The following is a 15897-nucleotide window of genomic DNA, read 5'->3' as shown; positions in this document are numbered from 1 at the left end:
GAAAATCGATTTTAACTTCATTTATGAGGAGGCTTAAAGGGGTGAAGACTGACTGTCCTGCCAAAAATAGGAGAGTCATTCGAGCTTTAAATATGTGAGTCTGTCAACTCTTCCACGGCAAACGCGGCCTGAATTTCCTGCAAGGGATGGGTAACCAATTCTGAGAGAACAGAAATTACAGCACGGAGCCGATGAGACATGATGTTGCCAGCCGTAGAAAACGGCCATTTGCTTCTACGCAGTAGGCAACAGTGCCCTCAATTCCTACGTACTTTAACAAGGCCTCTATCAAATCCGTAGGGTTATCATGAGGCTTGACATTCACTTTCTTGTATCCAATGAGAGGTTACTTGAATCCGGTTTGGTTATACACATTTGCAGATACCTAGTAGGGAGCGCGGTGGAATCCTTGACAGCAACATGATAATTTGTTCTATTGTCTTGACATTCAAACAAACAAACAAACAACCAAATCCGGCAGGTTGCAGTTGGATACGGATTGGGGTTCGGATTTTTAGCTAAGAAATTTTGAACGACAAAGAACTTTGACCTCCGCCGGGGATGTGAGTTTGAATCACGTTTGAAAGTTTTTCCAGCCAAAAATCTGAACCCCATCCAGCTTTTTTGAACCCGGTTCAACTGTACGCTCAAAGAAATCGGCCAGTTATTCCTGAATCAACAAACAATTCTTTGCTCCCTGTTATATTTGTTTCTCATCTCAAACCTCCTGCTAGCCTTGACTTTCACAATGTCTTCCTCTACAGATGAAGAATGGCTCAAGAGATGCCGAAACGAACATATGCCGTTTCCCCCGTTTGATAGGTACATATATCTACTACCCGAACACGTCGTGAAAAAGAGACTTATCCCTGGCGAGTTGGGCTATGATGGCTACGAGCCTGAGTTCTCCACGATCTCCTTACGGGACGGAAATGAGGTGCGCACTCTAGAGCTCGTTCGCCAATACACGAACATACCGGTGCCAAAACTCATACATCAAGGCGATGGGTAGGTGGGGCAGTATTCCAATCCAAGTCACGGCAGCTGATAACAAATTTCATCTTTTACATATAGATTCAATGTCTTTGAAAGGATCCCTGGCATTACAGTGAATGAGAGTCCAACATGGGATAAAATTTCCCCCCGTCAACGAGAGGCGATTAAGCTTCAAGTGCAGAATTATATCAAGGAGCTGGCGAAGGTTCCCAACCCCTCTGCAGGGGTTCGATCGCTGAGCGTTTCAGGCGAGATCATCCACCTTCAACTTCCTCACCGCGGACCTTTCGAGTCTACGAAGGCTTTTCTCAGAGCCTACGAGGACGAGGATGCGCCATTTATTCACCAGATCAACCCACTCAGCAAGCCGGTGTTATCGCATCTGGATTGGGACCTTTCAAACATTGTGCTGCATCCGAACTTGGATGCCGTAGCGGGTGTGATTGACTGGGAAAGAGCAGCATTTTTCCCAGAAGGTGGGAGAAGTATTCACCGGATGTGTCACCAATGGGAAGGCTGGGAGACGCTCTTCGATGGGATTGAATTCCCACTTGAACAATAAGTGGTGAAGGCTGAAAAACATTGTAACTCTCCATGGTTTAAGTGGTATCTTCCTCAATATGTTCAAAACTCCCTGGATTGGTAGAAGATGAAAACGGGTGAAATAGGGTAGAAAGGTTTGTCCCAATACAATGGGGTTATTTAAAAATTTCGGCCGGAAAAACTTTTGGCATGGTTCTCAAACATCTCATATTTCTCAGGTCCTAGTCCCCTCTAAATTGCACTCAGTCTCTCAACCTTTCCCACCCCCCCCCATCGTAGGAGTTGAAGAATTCAAGTGGAGAAAAACAACCAAGGTTGAAGCTCAAGATATATAGAGGGATCACCCTCCCTCAAATTTCAGGCTGGGTCATGGAGTGGAGACGGGAATGATGGATCTTTTAAAGAGTCGGCCCCCACAGTTGGTTGCGCGATGACAGAAATGATGATTCTTCTATGGAATCGTAGAAGAAAGGGGGAGGGGGGGAGAAAAGATTCAGATGCCAGGCTAATTAATGACTGTAATCCAAAACCATTGCTTTGACTGACAAGAATATATCTCAGAAACACAAATGAGCTGATTGAACCAGTTAACCTGGTTCTGCATTGGCAATTTTAAGTAAAGCAGCATACTATTGTCTTACTCAGAGCTCAAATCAAATTGATCTTGGGGGGCTCTGCATGTGTATATACAGAGAGAGTACAGAGGACGCTGTCAAAAGTGAGTAGCATCTCACGCGAAGGATTTGAAGATAGAATTAGCTGGGGGTTAGGAATCAGAAAAGGGAGGTGGATTAGAAAATTAGGTAGAGGATTAGAGATTAGATTAGAGTAGAGTATTAGTTAGAGAGTAAAAGAATTTGAGAAACGTAGAGAACACCCCCCTAGAAGCACACAGTTAAGAGAGGAAAAAATACTGGAGAGTGCAGCTTTAACCAAGGCTCAGAAATTGTACATGTACATATCAAATGAGCACTTTCCAACCTCGAATCCGGTGATGATGGTGAGTTTGAACCACACTGAAAGTTTTACCAGTCTAAAAATTCGAACCCTGTTCAACAGTACGCCCGATGATGGTCTGCTTAGGCTGGCATGGTACCAGAAGCAGTCAGATGGAAATAACGAGATAATGGCAGGAAGATCTTCAAGGCGATCACCGAGATATTGGTTATTTTATGGCCTTCTATTGGTTTTATTTTCTGGCAGTTATCAACACCACTAGCACAAATGCCGCCGCGATTATCTGTATATAAAAATTAGGGGTATGTGTGTCAGCAGCTGTTGGGGACATAACAATTCGTGGAAAAAGTAACAAAGAAAGAAAGCAGGGAAGAGGAAAAAGTGCGTCTCGTTTCGCCTATTCCGGATCTTCATCGTGCTGAGCCATATATTGTAGAACGATAACTGCCCTTGCACGACGGCTGCATAAAACCTTCCGCCGTGACAGCCCAAAAAAAGAGGAAGTGGGGTTTAAAAGAAAAGAAAAGAAAAGAAAAGAAAAATACGCACCCCAGCCGCACAAGCACCAGAAACGCCCAATTCCCAACCGCCGGCATGCACCTTGCCTCGCGCCAGGGCGTTCTGCTGCCTCCAGAAGCGGTACGAGCCCACAGCGGCAACCGCTATCGCACAGGCGTGACACCCACAGGCCAGCGGCTTGCCGACGGCGTGGAACCCGAACGGCGTATCGTCTTGATCTTGCCTGTTCTGCAGGCTGAATAACTGGGCTATGAGGGCGCCTTGGAAGGCGAAGGCGAGGGATGTGCGGATGTAGGCTAGGAAAGTCCGTTCGAGGGCTATTATTCGTGTTTTGGTGTTTTGGTCAGTTGGTTAGAGAATTTTGTAGGCGAGTGGTTTCTTTAGATATTTTCAATTATATACATATATATATATGTGTGTGGGTGTGTGGGTGTGTGTAATGGGTTATGGCTTGCGGGTGGGGTATTGTAAATGTTATAACTAAGATGTGTTAAAGGACCGTGAGTGGGATGGAGTGGTCAGACCCCAAGCTCATCTGGAGATAACTTTAGAAGATACCTTCTCCAGAAGCCAAAACATAAAGCTCATGAAAACCAAACTTTTGGACATGGTCCAAGGGGCAGGGATGGAATGGAGTTCTTTTGCTTTTTATGCTCTGATGGATGGCGTGCTTGCTACTAGAGCTGGCCGGCTCATTTTTGGGGATCACCAAAGCTGGCCAGCCTCTTCGGCAAAGTGGACGCAGAGAGAAACATATAACTGACCCCCCACCCCCATTGAGACGAATAATATAAAAATATTAAGATAAAAAAACACTCACTCACACTCACACTCACATTCACAAAAGGTTCCCCAAAAAAGAAACAATATAAGAGAAAAAAACTCACCAAAATGATCCCTGTTCTGTCTCCGTGGCACTGTCATCGAAACATGCCGAAACCAGAATCTCTTCACTCCCCCCAGGATGCCCGTGTTGCTACCCATATTTTCCACGCTGTCACCGGATGTGCCCGACCGCTGTGTGCTTCGTGTACGTTGGACAACCAGGCGCACGGAGCCTGAAGAGATCGATGATGCCGAAGATGGACTGCTGTGGTTACTGCCGTTGCCATTATCGTTATCAATATCAATATTATTATTGTTATTGCGATTGCGGGCGGTGTCACGATCATGATCGTCGCTGTGATCTGATGCCGGGAGCGGGGCGAGGTCGACGAGTTCCGTTACATCTTCATAGTTCTCGTTATTGTTATTGCCAATTGCTATCGTTGCAGCAGCTGCTGCCGCCGCCGCCGTCTTCGATGAGGTGCTTATGCCGCGCTGGCGCTGGTCAGAGGCTTCCTTGGGCTTCACGACGTCACGGCAGGGAATTATGAGGTGGTTGACGGTGGACGTTGGACGAGAACGGGAAGGGGTAGCTTCGTCCTCCCTTGCTGTCGCTAGGGGTGCGGAGGTGGGGCTGTGGAGGGTATAGTTGGGATGGATATCAGGAGTATTATTACTGTCCTTGCCGCTGGTCGTATTGTTATTGGGAAAAGTAGACTGCAGACTGGCCATGACGGGGACACATTATGTCTCTTCTTCTGAAAGCATGCAGCAAGGGGGGCAGCCTCCCCCAATGGCAATAATTGACTTACTGGGCAAGGGGAGCGCGATGGGACCTGAGAAGCTGACGTGCAGGATAGTATATTTAATTATTTTCGTATAACAAAACTTTTGACCTTTTGTGTATATATTTCGCCCACTTCTATGCTGCCAGCGAGTTGACCGTATTTGACGTTCTTGCTTGTTGATGCTTGGGAGCGACGATGGACCCGGAGAAAACGCCGGACCTGAACTTTTTTTTTTTTTTTTTTTTTTTTTGGCCGCTGACAAAAGCTCTTTGCAAATCCATGGTTCTTCCTTTTCCCCCGCCAAAGTACGGCAGCACTTGATTCGATCCACTGAACCTACCATTGACCAGAAGAGGAGAAGAATTCCCCAGATTCTCAATACTGCTGTTGGTTTACTTTCCGATGGTGTGGTTGTATCCTTGGTGGAACGCTGCGCGAACCGGCGGGCGGATCCTTTACAGCCAATCCATCTTAGCACTGTCACTTACTACTACCAGTACCTCTCTCCATGAATCTTCAATCCTAGTATCGCCCACGGATCTTTAAGAAGTCGACTATATCTCGAGTTCTCTGTCCGCATTTTGATGATGATTGCATGTCGGCTCGGCGCGGAGATAACTACAGGCATACTATAGGCCAAGACCGGCTATCGGCTAAGGTTACGATTTGCCGGGACGAAAACCCGAAATTCGAGGGAATCTACTAGGCGCCTTCATTTAGTAAAGCGGCAGTTATACTTGTGATACTGACTCTCCTGAACACAACAGCCTGAGGACACCAATATGAGCAATATGCCCTATCCTTCATCCTTCCTAGCGGAGCCTAAATTGTCTACGATCCAAGATTTTATTCCTAACGAGATCCTTGGTTCTTTTCAGAGTTAGTCCAACATGGCCCAACGATCAAAGGGATTGGCCAAGAAGGCCCTATCCCGATATCGGCTGCGGGGTTGTTATGTACAGCGTAGGCTCTCAACAGGCTCACGCCCCCGAAAATACACCCACATTGACACACGTCGATATGATTCTAATGCGCTGCTGAGTGTATTACATTAGGCTGTGGGTTTAAGGAGCAGTGTTTTGATCAAATGTTCATATGTTCTCCACAGTGAAGATGCTGGGTTGTTTTTTTCTTATTTGAAACCGATAGGCCTCAAAAAAAAAAAAAGAAAAAGAAAAAGAAAAAGAAAAAAGAAAACCTTAGAATTTTGGCCGAAATCTAAAGCTATCAATATCAGTATTAGTACTTCTGGCCTCCTACGTGGAATGTATTTCGTGAATCGCCAGGTCGAGCGGAAGTTACTAGTAACCATTGAAGAAAAAGGTAATTAAAAACATGACACAGACACAGGTTTCAGACAAGCGAAAGGATTACTGGTCTGCAGAGGTATGTACTGTACATACATTTCCATAGAGATTGGGATCAGAAAATCAACGTCTTACCCTCCAGTCAGGCATATCAAGAATCGGCTGCTTTTGTTCCAAAGCTGGCGCACAAAGTGTTGCAGTATCTCAATCCCCAACCAACGGACAGGGTGTTGGATGTCGGGTGTGGGGATGGGAAGTTCACCAGCAGTTTCATTCCACACATAAAATCGGTGCTGGGTGTAGACGCCTCCCCTTCGATGATTAGCTCTGCCAAACAGCATTATGGCGTCCCCAAAGCCGACTTTCGAGTTGTGGATTGCAGGTATCTAGATCTGGAACAGGATATTCTTAATGGGGCATGGGATAAAGTGTGAGTTTCTTTTTTTCTTCCTTCCTTCCTTCCTTCCTTCCTTCCTTTGGTTATTTGCATACTCGTAGCCGATGGCTTGTCAACAAAAGGAGCTTAGAACTGAGGGGGAAAGTCAACAGGGTTTCCAACGCTGCGCTGCACTGGATACTGAAAGACGCATCCACAAGGCTCGGAGTGCTGGAAGCAATATATCGGTGCCTTAAGCCAAATGGGACCTTTGTATTCGAAATGGGAGGCCATGGAAACGTCCCCGAGGTCCACAGCGCGCTGCTTGCCGCGGTGATACATCAGGGAGCAACAATTCAGCAAGCACGCACCGCGGACCCGTGGTTCTTCCCATCTGAGACTTGGATGAGAGCGAAATTGGAGGAGATTGGCTTTCGCGTCGAGAAGCTGGAAGTCGAATATCGGCCCACCAGACTTACCGCCGACGCAAATGGCGGTCTTGCCGGGTGGGTGCGGTTAATGGGATCCGAGATTCTAGACATTGTGGATGCGGACCGCAGAGAGGCTGCGGTTGAGGAAGTCTCTCAGGTATTGGAAACCGTTATCACCAGGGAAGAGGATGGGAGTGGGTGGCTGGGATATGTTCGTCTTCGAGGCGTTGCTGTGAAGGCATAATGACTGTTTAATTGATGTTTGGACGTGTTAAAATTGCAACACTTATTTTTGCTCTGGAATCGGCTTGAAGCAACTTGTAGAGAGAACAGAAAGTTTTGCCTCAGCATCTTTGACAGAGCTCCTGTTTCTATCTATGTTAGCGCCAAATCGAATGTGAGTTAAACGGTTCATGACTTCATTTAGTATTAGAAACTAGAGATGGTACGATGGTAAGATTTAGGGCGACTTGTGAAGTAGACCCTCCGAAAAATGGCTAGAAAGTAAATGTTCTCGCATCCCTAGTCCGCTCTCCATTAACCTTGAGGAAAAGAGCAGTTCTGAAATGAGATGGAGACAAAAGGTTAACAGAAGGAACAAAGAAGAGCTCCAGGAAAACAAAATAATAAGAAAAATCAAGAACTCTCCATCCAGGGGGAGAAATCCATAGCCCACATAACCAGAGTGGCCCCTTTACACCCCACCACAGGTGGAAGGAAAGAGATACGAAATCTCGAAACAACTCAAAACACCCCACCAACAGACAAGCCCGTCAATAAAAGAGAAGAACGGAACCACACGCCAAAAGCACCAACAAGCCCCATGATAACGCCGCCGACGAATCGGGGGTTTTCAGGAAACGAGTGCTGACGGAGCGGGCAAAGAACCCTCCTCCCTATATCAGAAACAAGCAAGCAGTCAGACTGATTCAAGATCATACCAGGAAAACATCGTATCTCCTCCTCTAACCCCTTGGAAGCAAGGAAAATAGAGGGGATTGGATAATGTGAGCCATTCTCCCTCTGGTATGCGTGGCTTTTTCTTTTCTTTTCTTTTCCTTTCTTTCGTTTTCCACCAGAACTCTTCTACGCTCTTCTCCTCTTATTGCTCTTGCGCTTTTCTCATAGACTAGCTCACTATCGGTAAAGACAGCGAGTGGTCATCAGAGAGACTTGTGATCTGCCGACCATGGGGATGAAAGGTTGGCAGACGAATGTTTGCTCTGTTCTTAAGCAGCGCGTTTTTTTTCCTTTATATTAGGAGCTCCTTCAGGGTGTAGGTATTAGCGAAAGCATCACATCCGCCTGATGCAGGAGAAGGTGATGGAAGAAGGTTAATAATAGAGCAAATACTTTTGTCGGGGAGGGGGGAGAAGTTGAGAATGCGGAATGCGGATGAAAGCAAGCAAGGGAGATGCGATTATAATACACGTTCATCTAAAAATACATGGATTGTGAAATTCATGCCCCTCTAGACAATAGGAAAGTACATCACCCGTTCTATATCGAAAGGTTTTGAAAATATATTCAAATATGGCACGACATAAAAATAGGATAACCATAGCCAAAATGCAAAAGTAGGGAGGGGATTTCTATATACTTAGTTTGCACCGGTATCCACACCTTGTTCTTCAGAGCTGGCGGTACTATCCTCTTCAGGGCCCATGGAAAGCTTTCTCACATCCCAGCCATCAAAATCGGACCCGTCTTTCCTCTCTCCCAGGAGACAGAATACCTGTCGCGATCCATCAACGAGAAACTTTTGAGCGGCAATATTCACGTCCTCGGCGGTCACATCAAGAACCTGCTCGCGCCAGCGCTGGTCCATCTCCTGGGTTACACCTGTCATGAAGTAGCGCTGACCTTCTTCATCAATGCTCATCGGAGCGTCAAGACCCTGGAAAATGCCGAGTTTCGCTTCATCCATCTCCCGCGTCGTCCAGGATCGGTCTCGCGCAAAGGTTCCGGAGTTATTGAATACTTTTAGGGAATTCATGGGGTTGGGGTCGCGGTAGCTTGAAAAGGCGAAGTAGCCTTGGATGGGGGCGCTGCTGGCGCTCGCTCCATATGCACCTCCTTTCTCCCGGATTTCTTGGTGGAGGTAATTATGGGTCAAGAGTTGGGAGAGGACACTGAGCGATGCGCTAGAAGGATCGGTGAACGTTGTTGTTGGGAGGGCAAGCCCAGAATAAGATACTTTGTACGGGAGATTATAGAGGATTTTGGAGGCTGATTGGCCAAAGGTAAATCCTTCGGTTGCCGAGGTGGGGTTAAGATTACGGGGCAGACCGGCAAGCCAACTTTGAAGAGTTGCTTCGTTGGCACCGGCGCTTTCCGGTTCGCAGACCACTCGCACCCGGAATTTGATGGATTTCGAAATCGCAAAGGATTGTATCATCTGAAGTTTTCGAATGAGCTCCTGCAACCGTTCAGACGACGTTTCCGCATCATGGAGAAGCCTTACGGTAGCCTGGACTTGTGCTAGACCTGATAATTGTTCACTTGCCCAGAACTTTTTAGAGAGACCGGAAGTCGCAACATTTATAGCATATCGATGACCTGAGCCTGCAATTGAATCAATTGCACCGTTGGTGGATGATCGCAGTAATTCTTGTATCATGCGCGGAGCCACAGGATTGTTAAAATCAGTTTCGGTTACCAAACTGGACATCATGTCAAGCATGGTCGAGAAGTTCTTATCGAGGGAATAACCAGAAAATTGAAGGCCTTCAGAGTATCTATCCAGGGATGTTGGGGAAGATACAATGAAAGTAGATGATGAAATACCACCAGTCTTGAGCTTTATTAAATCTTCCCACTGTTCCATTGTTCGTCCGGCGGTGCCGAGTCGCATTATGCAGTCATTAAAGAGAGGTAGAAGTAGTCGTAGCTCGTCGGGCAGATTTTCAAATGAGTTCATTGCCTGGAAGTAGGAGAGGCCATTTGTTGGAGCTTCTCTCCAAACCACGTCGACTTCATCTATTTTGGACTCCCTCACGTTTTTCCATTCCTTCGTTCTTGAGATATCTTTCACGTGGAGGGTTGGCAGGCAGCTCAAATCTGCATGTTGGGCCGCCTCCTGTACTTTCAGTAACTCAAATTCCTCTCTCTTGAGTTTGTCAACTGCTTTTTCAAGAGAGCCTGTAACTTCAGTCAACTCTGCCATTTTCGCCTCTTTTCGCGCTACCTCCATTTCGTCCAGTTGTTTGTTATAAGACGGTGATCCAGCCATCGTAAATGTCATGGATTTATCGGTCATAAAGTATTTTTGCATAAGTTGTTCCAGGTAGCCACCTTTCTCATAGCGTTCCTTGAATTCGTTGATCACTTCGTTCCAAGCCAACTCTTTCATCGGATTGGAGCCATTAAACCAAGATGATAGCGTCTTTTCCATAATTCCAATCCCGAAGTTGGCAGTCTTGTGTCTCAATGCCAGTTCCAATTGATGCAGTATGCCCTTTACTTTTTCATCGTTGAATCCCGTGGCCGAGAACTCCTGAAAAACCGTTTGTACCTTTACTTTCACGAGGGCAACGTCCTTTTCAGCAACCCCGTTCACACCAACTGAAAAGATAGGAATTCTCCCAGATGTGTCCAGGCCAGTGTTGGGTGTAAACGAGGAGCCAATTTCACTTTCGACCAGAGTCTTGTACATAGGTGACCCATATCCGTCAAGAAGAAGGGATGAAAGAACCCCCATTGAGAAAGTCTCCACGATGTTAGTGGAATCACCTGCAGGCCAAGATAATGAAGTTTTGAATTGCTTGTCCTCACTGGTAAATGGGTCGATGGGACCAGGAATCGTGACGCTAAGGGGCCCATCCTGCAAAGAAAGTGGACGTTTGACCTCCCTATCAGGAGTTGACCTTTCAAAACCATCCAAGACACGCCCAACTTGTTTTAAATGATCAGCTAGAGGCATATCCCCGTACGTGAAAATTTTCGCATTGCTTGGGTGGTAATTCTTTTTCGAAAATTCGACTAATTGCCTGTGGGTTAGGTCTGTTATATACTGCGGATCACCGCCTGAGTTATTTATGGCAGGAAATATTTGTTCCTTAAACTTAATATAGTATAAGTAATTGGCATCCGACATCTGCCCTTTCATCTCATTATAGACCACTCCCTTGAAAACAATATCGTCTGCGGAGGTTGAGCTCTCATTTCCATCTTTCGGAGCCATGGATGCGCGCGGATCTTCAGGTCCTAGGCGCCATCCTTCTTGTCGGAAATCTTCCTCTTTCAACAAGGGGTGTAATGTAGCATCAAGGTAGACAGATAGGAGGTTCTGGAAGTCTTGCTTATTGGTTGTGGCAAACGGATAGGTCGTATGGTCAGAGGAAGTGAAAGCATTCATGAAATTGGATAAAGAGCGGGGCAGCATTTTGAAAAATGGGTCGCGAACAGGGTATCTAAATGAGGCAAAATAATCAGCATATAAATCCCACCCACGAAACCGGAAGAGCTGAGATTTCCTTACTTCTCACTGCCGCATAGAGTTGTATGCTCAAGGATATGAGGCACGCCAGTTGCGTCGGGAGGATTGGTTTTGAACCCAATGCCAAAAACATTATTTTTGTCATCTCTGGCCACATGGAGATACTCTGCCTCTGTTTTATCGTGTTTCAATAGAACCGCAGTCAAATGCAGCTCCGGAACATGCTTCTTCTCCTGGACGGTGAACCCGTGTAGTTTTTCGTCCACTGCAGGATAGCTATCTAGCTGTGTGACGGTAGAAGCTAGTCTCCGATTCTTCCCAAGCAAGTACCCACGATTCACGTTATTGCGCAGGGAGGAAAAAGCGGGAGATCTCGTCGAAAAGGACCCATATTTCAATAGCGTGTTGGTTGATCGAAGCATATTGACAGGAGGAGAGTTGGCGGCGAGAAACGCTACCCTAAAATGCAAATACCAGAAACACGTTTTAGTTCCTAGACACCATTTACCAATTATAACTGATCCATTAAATGAGTGGACAGAGTCGATATATATATATATATATATATATCAGCTCAACGCGAGCTATGCCGTCAGATCAAGAATCGGTTGAACGCTATGAACCAGTGTTCTGGTTACGGCGCAAACTGAGATGAGAACTTTTCGGCTGGTAAGGAACAGCTGCTCTGTTTTCCTTGAGAAGCGGTATGACTGAGGAAAAGAAAACAGCACAAGAGCAACCTCAAAGTAAGCTGGGACAAGTCGGCGAAATATAATTTTCATGTCGCTCGTCGAGGCGTAGTCCAGCAGTTAGCCACAAACTTGGCCCGGCTAGGACTAGCGTTGTTTGGCTGGTGTGGCTTCTCCCCTCTACGTCTTGAGCCTGAACTCGACCCGGTTTGACTCTGCCCCGTCAATCTCTCTAAACGGCATGAAGCAGCCTCCTCGCTGGTCTCGTCTTCACGCTCGGGAATTTCGGAACTAGATATCGAGGCCTTCTCCTGTCACATGTTGGTGCTACGACTTGCTCCTGTCCCTTTCATACGTCTCCGTTTCCGCGCTGTGTCTCCAGAGAACGTTTAGTGTTGGTATTGAAAAATTCGCAGGTCTGCCTCGGGTTCCGAGCACGAGACTTTGGACATCTTCCACTCGTTGACTGTGTTGGGCTGGCGGTAGAGAAGCAGTTCTACGGGCTAATCCCCTGGAAGCTGCGAGGGCATCGTTGGGTTGATTGCGCAGTGGGCTAGCTATGGCAGCAGCTGCTTCGCATATTTATCTAGGTTACAACAACTCTAGTGCCCACACTGCTTCCTCCCGTACAAACCATTCGAACATCGTAAATAGACACCCAGATAGCCCAGTTTCGTCAACTCATTCGGTATCCTCCCACCCAGCAATGGCTCCAACCGCTATGGCAAAGAAGGCCAAGGGAAAGAAGCCCGCGGATCCCAGCGAAACATCAAAGCTCTTGGCAGCCAAAATATCCCAACTAGAGCAAGATGCGGCGGGAGAAAAGGACCAGGAGGCTGAAATTGGTATGTTATTCTAAAGGACTGCTCTACCGTAATCGTATATTTTTTCCTTGTCCTGGCGTCTACAGCGCCCTCTTCGGGTAGACAGAATCCCTGAAAACAACTTATAGCTTACATATATGTGTTGCTCTATAGAACGAGAAGTTAAAAAAGCTACTCGTGACTTAAATCAGCTCTTGAACAATATAGAATCGCCCATGACACGCCTTGAGACTGTCCATAAAAAGTACACTGAACTGCTTGCCGATATGAAGAAGCTGGATCGAGATTATGCGAAGAGCAAGAAAAGGGCCGATCAGCTACAGAAGGACCAAGATAAGGGAAAATCTGAGCTGAACAAAACTGCTACCATGAAGGATAAACTTGAAAAGCTGTGTCGAGAATTGACGAAGGAGAATAAAAAAGTCAAGGTGTGTTTGTGGGACCTATCATTTCCGAAAAAAAAAAAAAAAAAAAAAAAAAAAAAAAAAAATACGACATATCTGATGGGATGAATTATGGGTATAGGATGAAAACAAAAGACTTGAAGAGATAGAGAAAAAAGCTCGTGGGGTCGTGAACGCACGACTCGACTCCCTACTCTTTGACATTCAGGACTTCGTTACAGCACGGGGTGATGCTCGTGGAGAAAAAGCCGATATCGATTTGGACGACGCGTAAGTCTAGCAAATCTTCCGTCACTAGCGATTCTCGTGCACATTTCTAACGGTTATTCTCAAGTCTTCGTGCGAAAATCAAGACCATTGGCGAAAAGTTTGAAGCGCGGGAACTGCATTATAAATCTCTCCTCCGCAGTAAGGATGCGGAAATCCAAAGCTTAACTGCCAAATACGAAGAACAAAGGCGTGGGGCGGAAAGCGAAGCGCACAGATGCCGTGCTTTGAGTAGCCAAGTCTCGACGTTTTCACAAACTGAAGCTGAGTTAAGAAGCCAACTCAACATCTATGTTGAAAAATTCAAACAAGTGAGCTTATCCTGGAGTCTTCCTGTCTGGTGTACTTATGTGGTATTTAATAACAAACCAAATAGGTTGAAGATACGCTAAATAATAGCAACGAACTGTTTTTAACCTTCCGCAAAGAAATGGAGGAAATGGCAAAGAAGACCAAGCGACTGGAAAAAGAAAACATGACACTAACTCGGAAACATGAACAGACGAACCGTAACATTTTAGAGATGGCGGAAGAACGAACTCGAAATAACGAAGAGCTCGAAAGATGGCGCAAAAAGAGCAACAACCTTGAAGCTCTCTGTCGACGTATGCAAGAGCAGGGAAGAGGCCAAGCCCTTGCCGGTGAGCTTGATGCGGTAGATGATGAAGGAACGGAAAGTGAATACGATGATGAATTTGAAGATGAAGAGGATGATGAAAACTCGAGTGACGAGGGAGTATATGAGGAGCATCATCATCACCACCATCACCACCACCACCACCAGCACAATGGTGAACATCAAAATTCACCAGCGATAAACCGAGCTCCGGACGGCAAACCGTTTTTTGGACCACCACCACCACCAGCACTTGTGGAGACAAAATCTAATGGGCATCGTGGTGTTGTAAATGGGTACAGGCATTAGAGGGATGAAACAAATCACAAATCACGAAGTAAAAAAACTTGAAAAAAAATCGATGAAAAAAGGAAAAAGAAAAACAAAGCCCCAGAAAACCAGAAATATAACAAGAAGGGGTAGCAGAAACGGTATCTATCTATCCTACCGCACTGTTACTATTCAATCAAGGATTACTTATTGCTATACAGGTTGAAATGGCAATTAATTGGTTGGATAACTTTTCGGTATTTTCTTAGTGATACGGCGGGTATTTCCTATTTCTGTTACCCCCGCCGCCTCATCTCTGTACTGCATTTGCTTCTGTTTCTTTTACTTGTTAGAGTTGTGTCTTGTCGGTTGTTTGTTCCTGTTTCCTCCCCATATTTATTCAATGCCACTTTCGTGTACTACGACCATGTCAGATACACGGTAAAGATGAGAATTTTTCAATGATTCCTGCCAATGATATATTTAGCGATGGCCAAAATGTCTGCAGCATTGGTTTAAAATCCAAGGCGTGTACATGGCAGCATCTTCGAAGAATCTAGCTCGAGTCGGATATTGCTCTGAATTCCTGGCAGAGTAGACAGCATATCAAGCATCCTGGTCGCCGAGCATGTCTCCTCCGTCAGCCATACCTCTCTAGATCATCTGATAAAAGAATGAACCTCTTTCCCATCGTAATTAAATTGACAAACAAGACTAGAAATATTTATATCCAGTGTCAAACAAACCGGGACTACATACCAAATCGTAAACCCCAGATGACAATCACAACTTACTTCCCTCCTTCAAGTATCCATGCCCTACCTTCAACATATGCACCGCCTCCTTAACCATTTCCTCCACAATCTGCCCTGCAGGCTTAATATCCTTCACAACAGCTGCAACATGCCCCATCAAAAACGGGATATCAACATCCTTCCCCTCGTCAAAGTCTTTCATAATAGGCACCACCCCCGCATCCGTGAGCCTCTTAATTTCCTCCGGCTTCGATTGCCACGCCTTTATATAGTCATTCGGCAACACCCGCAGTGGCCGCCCAGACACAACAAGCGTGGTAACCGTATCGCCAAACCCAGCATCCACTACCGCCTCCTTATGCATCCGGCTGGCCCCGCTCTCATCCGACGCCACAAAGCGCGTACCAACCCACACCCCGGAAGCACCCAGCATCAGCGACGCAGCCAGACTGCGCCCGTCACTGACGCCGCCAGCAGCAACAACCAGCGCGGGCTGCCCAGTCAGCGGGCTCTTGTACTTGCGCGCTACGTCCACGACCGCGGGGATCAGGATGGAGAAAGGCACGTCTCCGGTATGCCCACCGCCCTCACCGCCCTGCGCGCACACAATATCCACCCCGGCCGCCAGCGCCTTCTCCGCATGCTTGGGCGCGCCGACCATATTCATAACCAAGATGCCCGCCTCGTGCAGTCGCTTGATAGTGTGTGCCGGCGGCACGCCGACGGCAGAGACAAACAGCTTCGCCCCATGTTTAATAGTCACCTCAATGAGATCATCGAGTTTCCCGTGCGTGTAGTCGTGGTTCGTCTTGCGGGCGCCCTCGCCGACCTTGGGCAGCGCGAGATCAACGCCGAAGGCAGTCGGGGCTTTTCAGGTATGATTTTAGCTCTG

General features: G+C 46.7%; 6 protein-coding genes across 6 annotated transcripts in view; 3 read left to right on the top strand and 3 right to left on the bottom strand.

Moving 5' to 3' along the window:
* Nucleotides 1–748: 748 nt before the first annotated feature.
* Nucleotides 749–1558, top strand: HCAG_04255 (predicted protein; the record flags this gene model as incomplete). Its single annotated transcript, XM_001540365.1, has 2 exons — nt 749–1008; nt 1075–1558. 2 exons carry the CDS (start codon nt 749–751, stop codon nt 1556–1558), a joined length of 744 nt encoding a protein of 247 aa, XP_001540415.1.
* Nucleotides 1559–2728: 1170 nt separating this feature from the next.
* HCAG_04254 (predicted protein) lies at nt 2729–4572 on the bottom strand (the record flags this gene model as incomplete). Its single annotated transcript, XM_001540364.1, has 4 exons — nt 2729–2779; nt 3046–3332; nt 3574–3774; nt 3903–4572. The coding sequence occupies 4 exons, from the start codon at nt 4570–4572 to the stop codon at nt 2729–2731; spliced, it is 1209 nt and encodes a 402-aa protein (XP_001540414.1).
* Nucleotides 4573–5963: 1391 nt separating this feature from the next.
* HCAG_04253 (conserved hypothetical protein) lies at nt 5964–7223 on the top strand (the record flags this gene model as incomplete). Its single annotated transcript, XM_001540363.1, has 5 exons — nt 5964–6014; nt 6082–6365; nt 6485–6899; nt 7127–7139; nt 7207–7223. The coding sequence occupies 5 exons, from the start codon at nt 5964–5966 to the stop codon at nt 7221–7223; spliced, it is 780 nt and encodes a 259-aa protein (XP_001540413.1).
* A 1119-nt stretch (nt 7224–8342) lies between these two features.
* Nucleotides 8343–11602, bottom strand: HCAG_04252 (conserved hypothetical protein; the record flags this gene model as incomplete). The annotated part of the gene is made up of 2 exons (XM_001540362.1): nt 8343–11154; nt 11223–11602. The coding sequence occupies 2 exons, from the start codon at nt 11600–11602 to the stop codon at nt 8343–8345; spliced, it is 3192 nt and encodes a 1063-aa protein (XP_001540412.1).
* A 973-nt stretch (nt 11603–12575) lies between these two features.
* On the top strand, nt 12576–14289 carry HCAG_04251 (conserved hypothetical protein; the record flags this gene model as incomplete). The annotated part of the gene is made up of 5 exons (XM_001540361.1): nt 12576–12714; nt 12847–13121; nt 13219–13367; nt 13432–13675; nt 13741–14289. The coding sequence occupies 5 exons, from the start codon at nt 12576–12578 to the stop codon at nt 14287–14289; spliced, it is 1356 nt and encodes a 451-aa protein (XP_001540411.1).
* Nucleotides 14290–14890: 601 nt separating this feature from the next.
* The window catches only part of HCAG_04250 (conserved hypothetical protein), a gene marked incomplete at both ends in the record, with an annotated part of 1878 nt that continues 871 nt past the window's right edge, over nt 14891–15897 (bottom strand). Inside the window, 2 exons of the mRNA XM_001540360.1 lie at nt 14891–14913; nt 15045–15872. Of these exons, the coding sequence (XP_001540410.1) occupies nt 14891–14913; nt 15045–15872 (851 nt within the window). The remainder of the gene's footprint in view (nt 14914–15044; nt 15873–15897) is intronic.

This window comes from Histoplasma capsulatum, genomic scaffold (assembly GCF_000149585.1).
Source record: "Histoplasma capsulatum NAm1 scaffold_4 genomic scaffold, whole genome shotgun sequence".
Classification (NCBI taxonomy): Eukaryota; Fungi; Ascomycota; class Eurotiomycetes; order Onygenales; family Ajellomycetaceae; genus Histoplasma; species Histoplasma mississippiense.
This window is presented reverse-complemented; position numbering and strand designations above follow the sequence as displayed.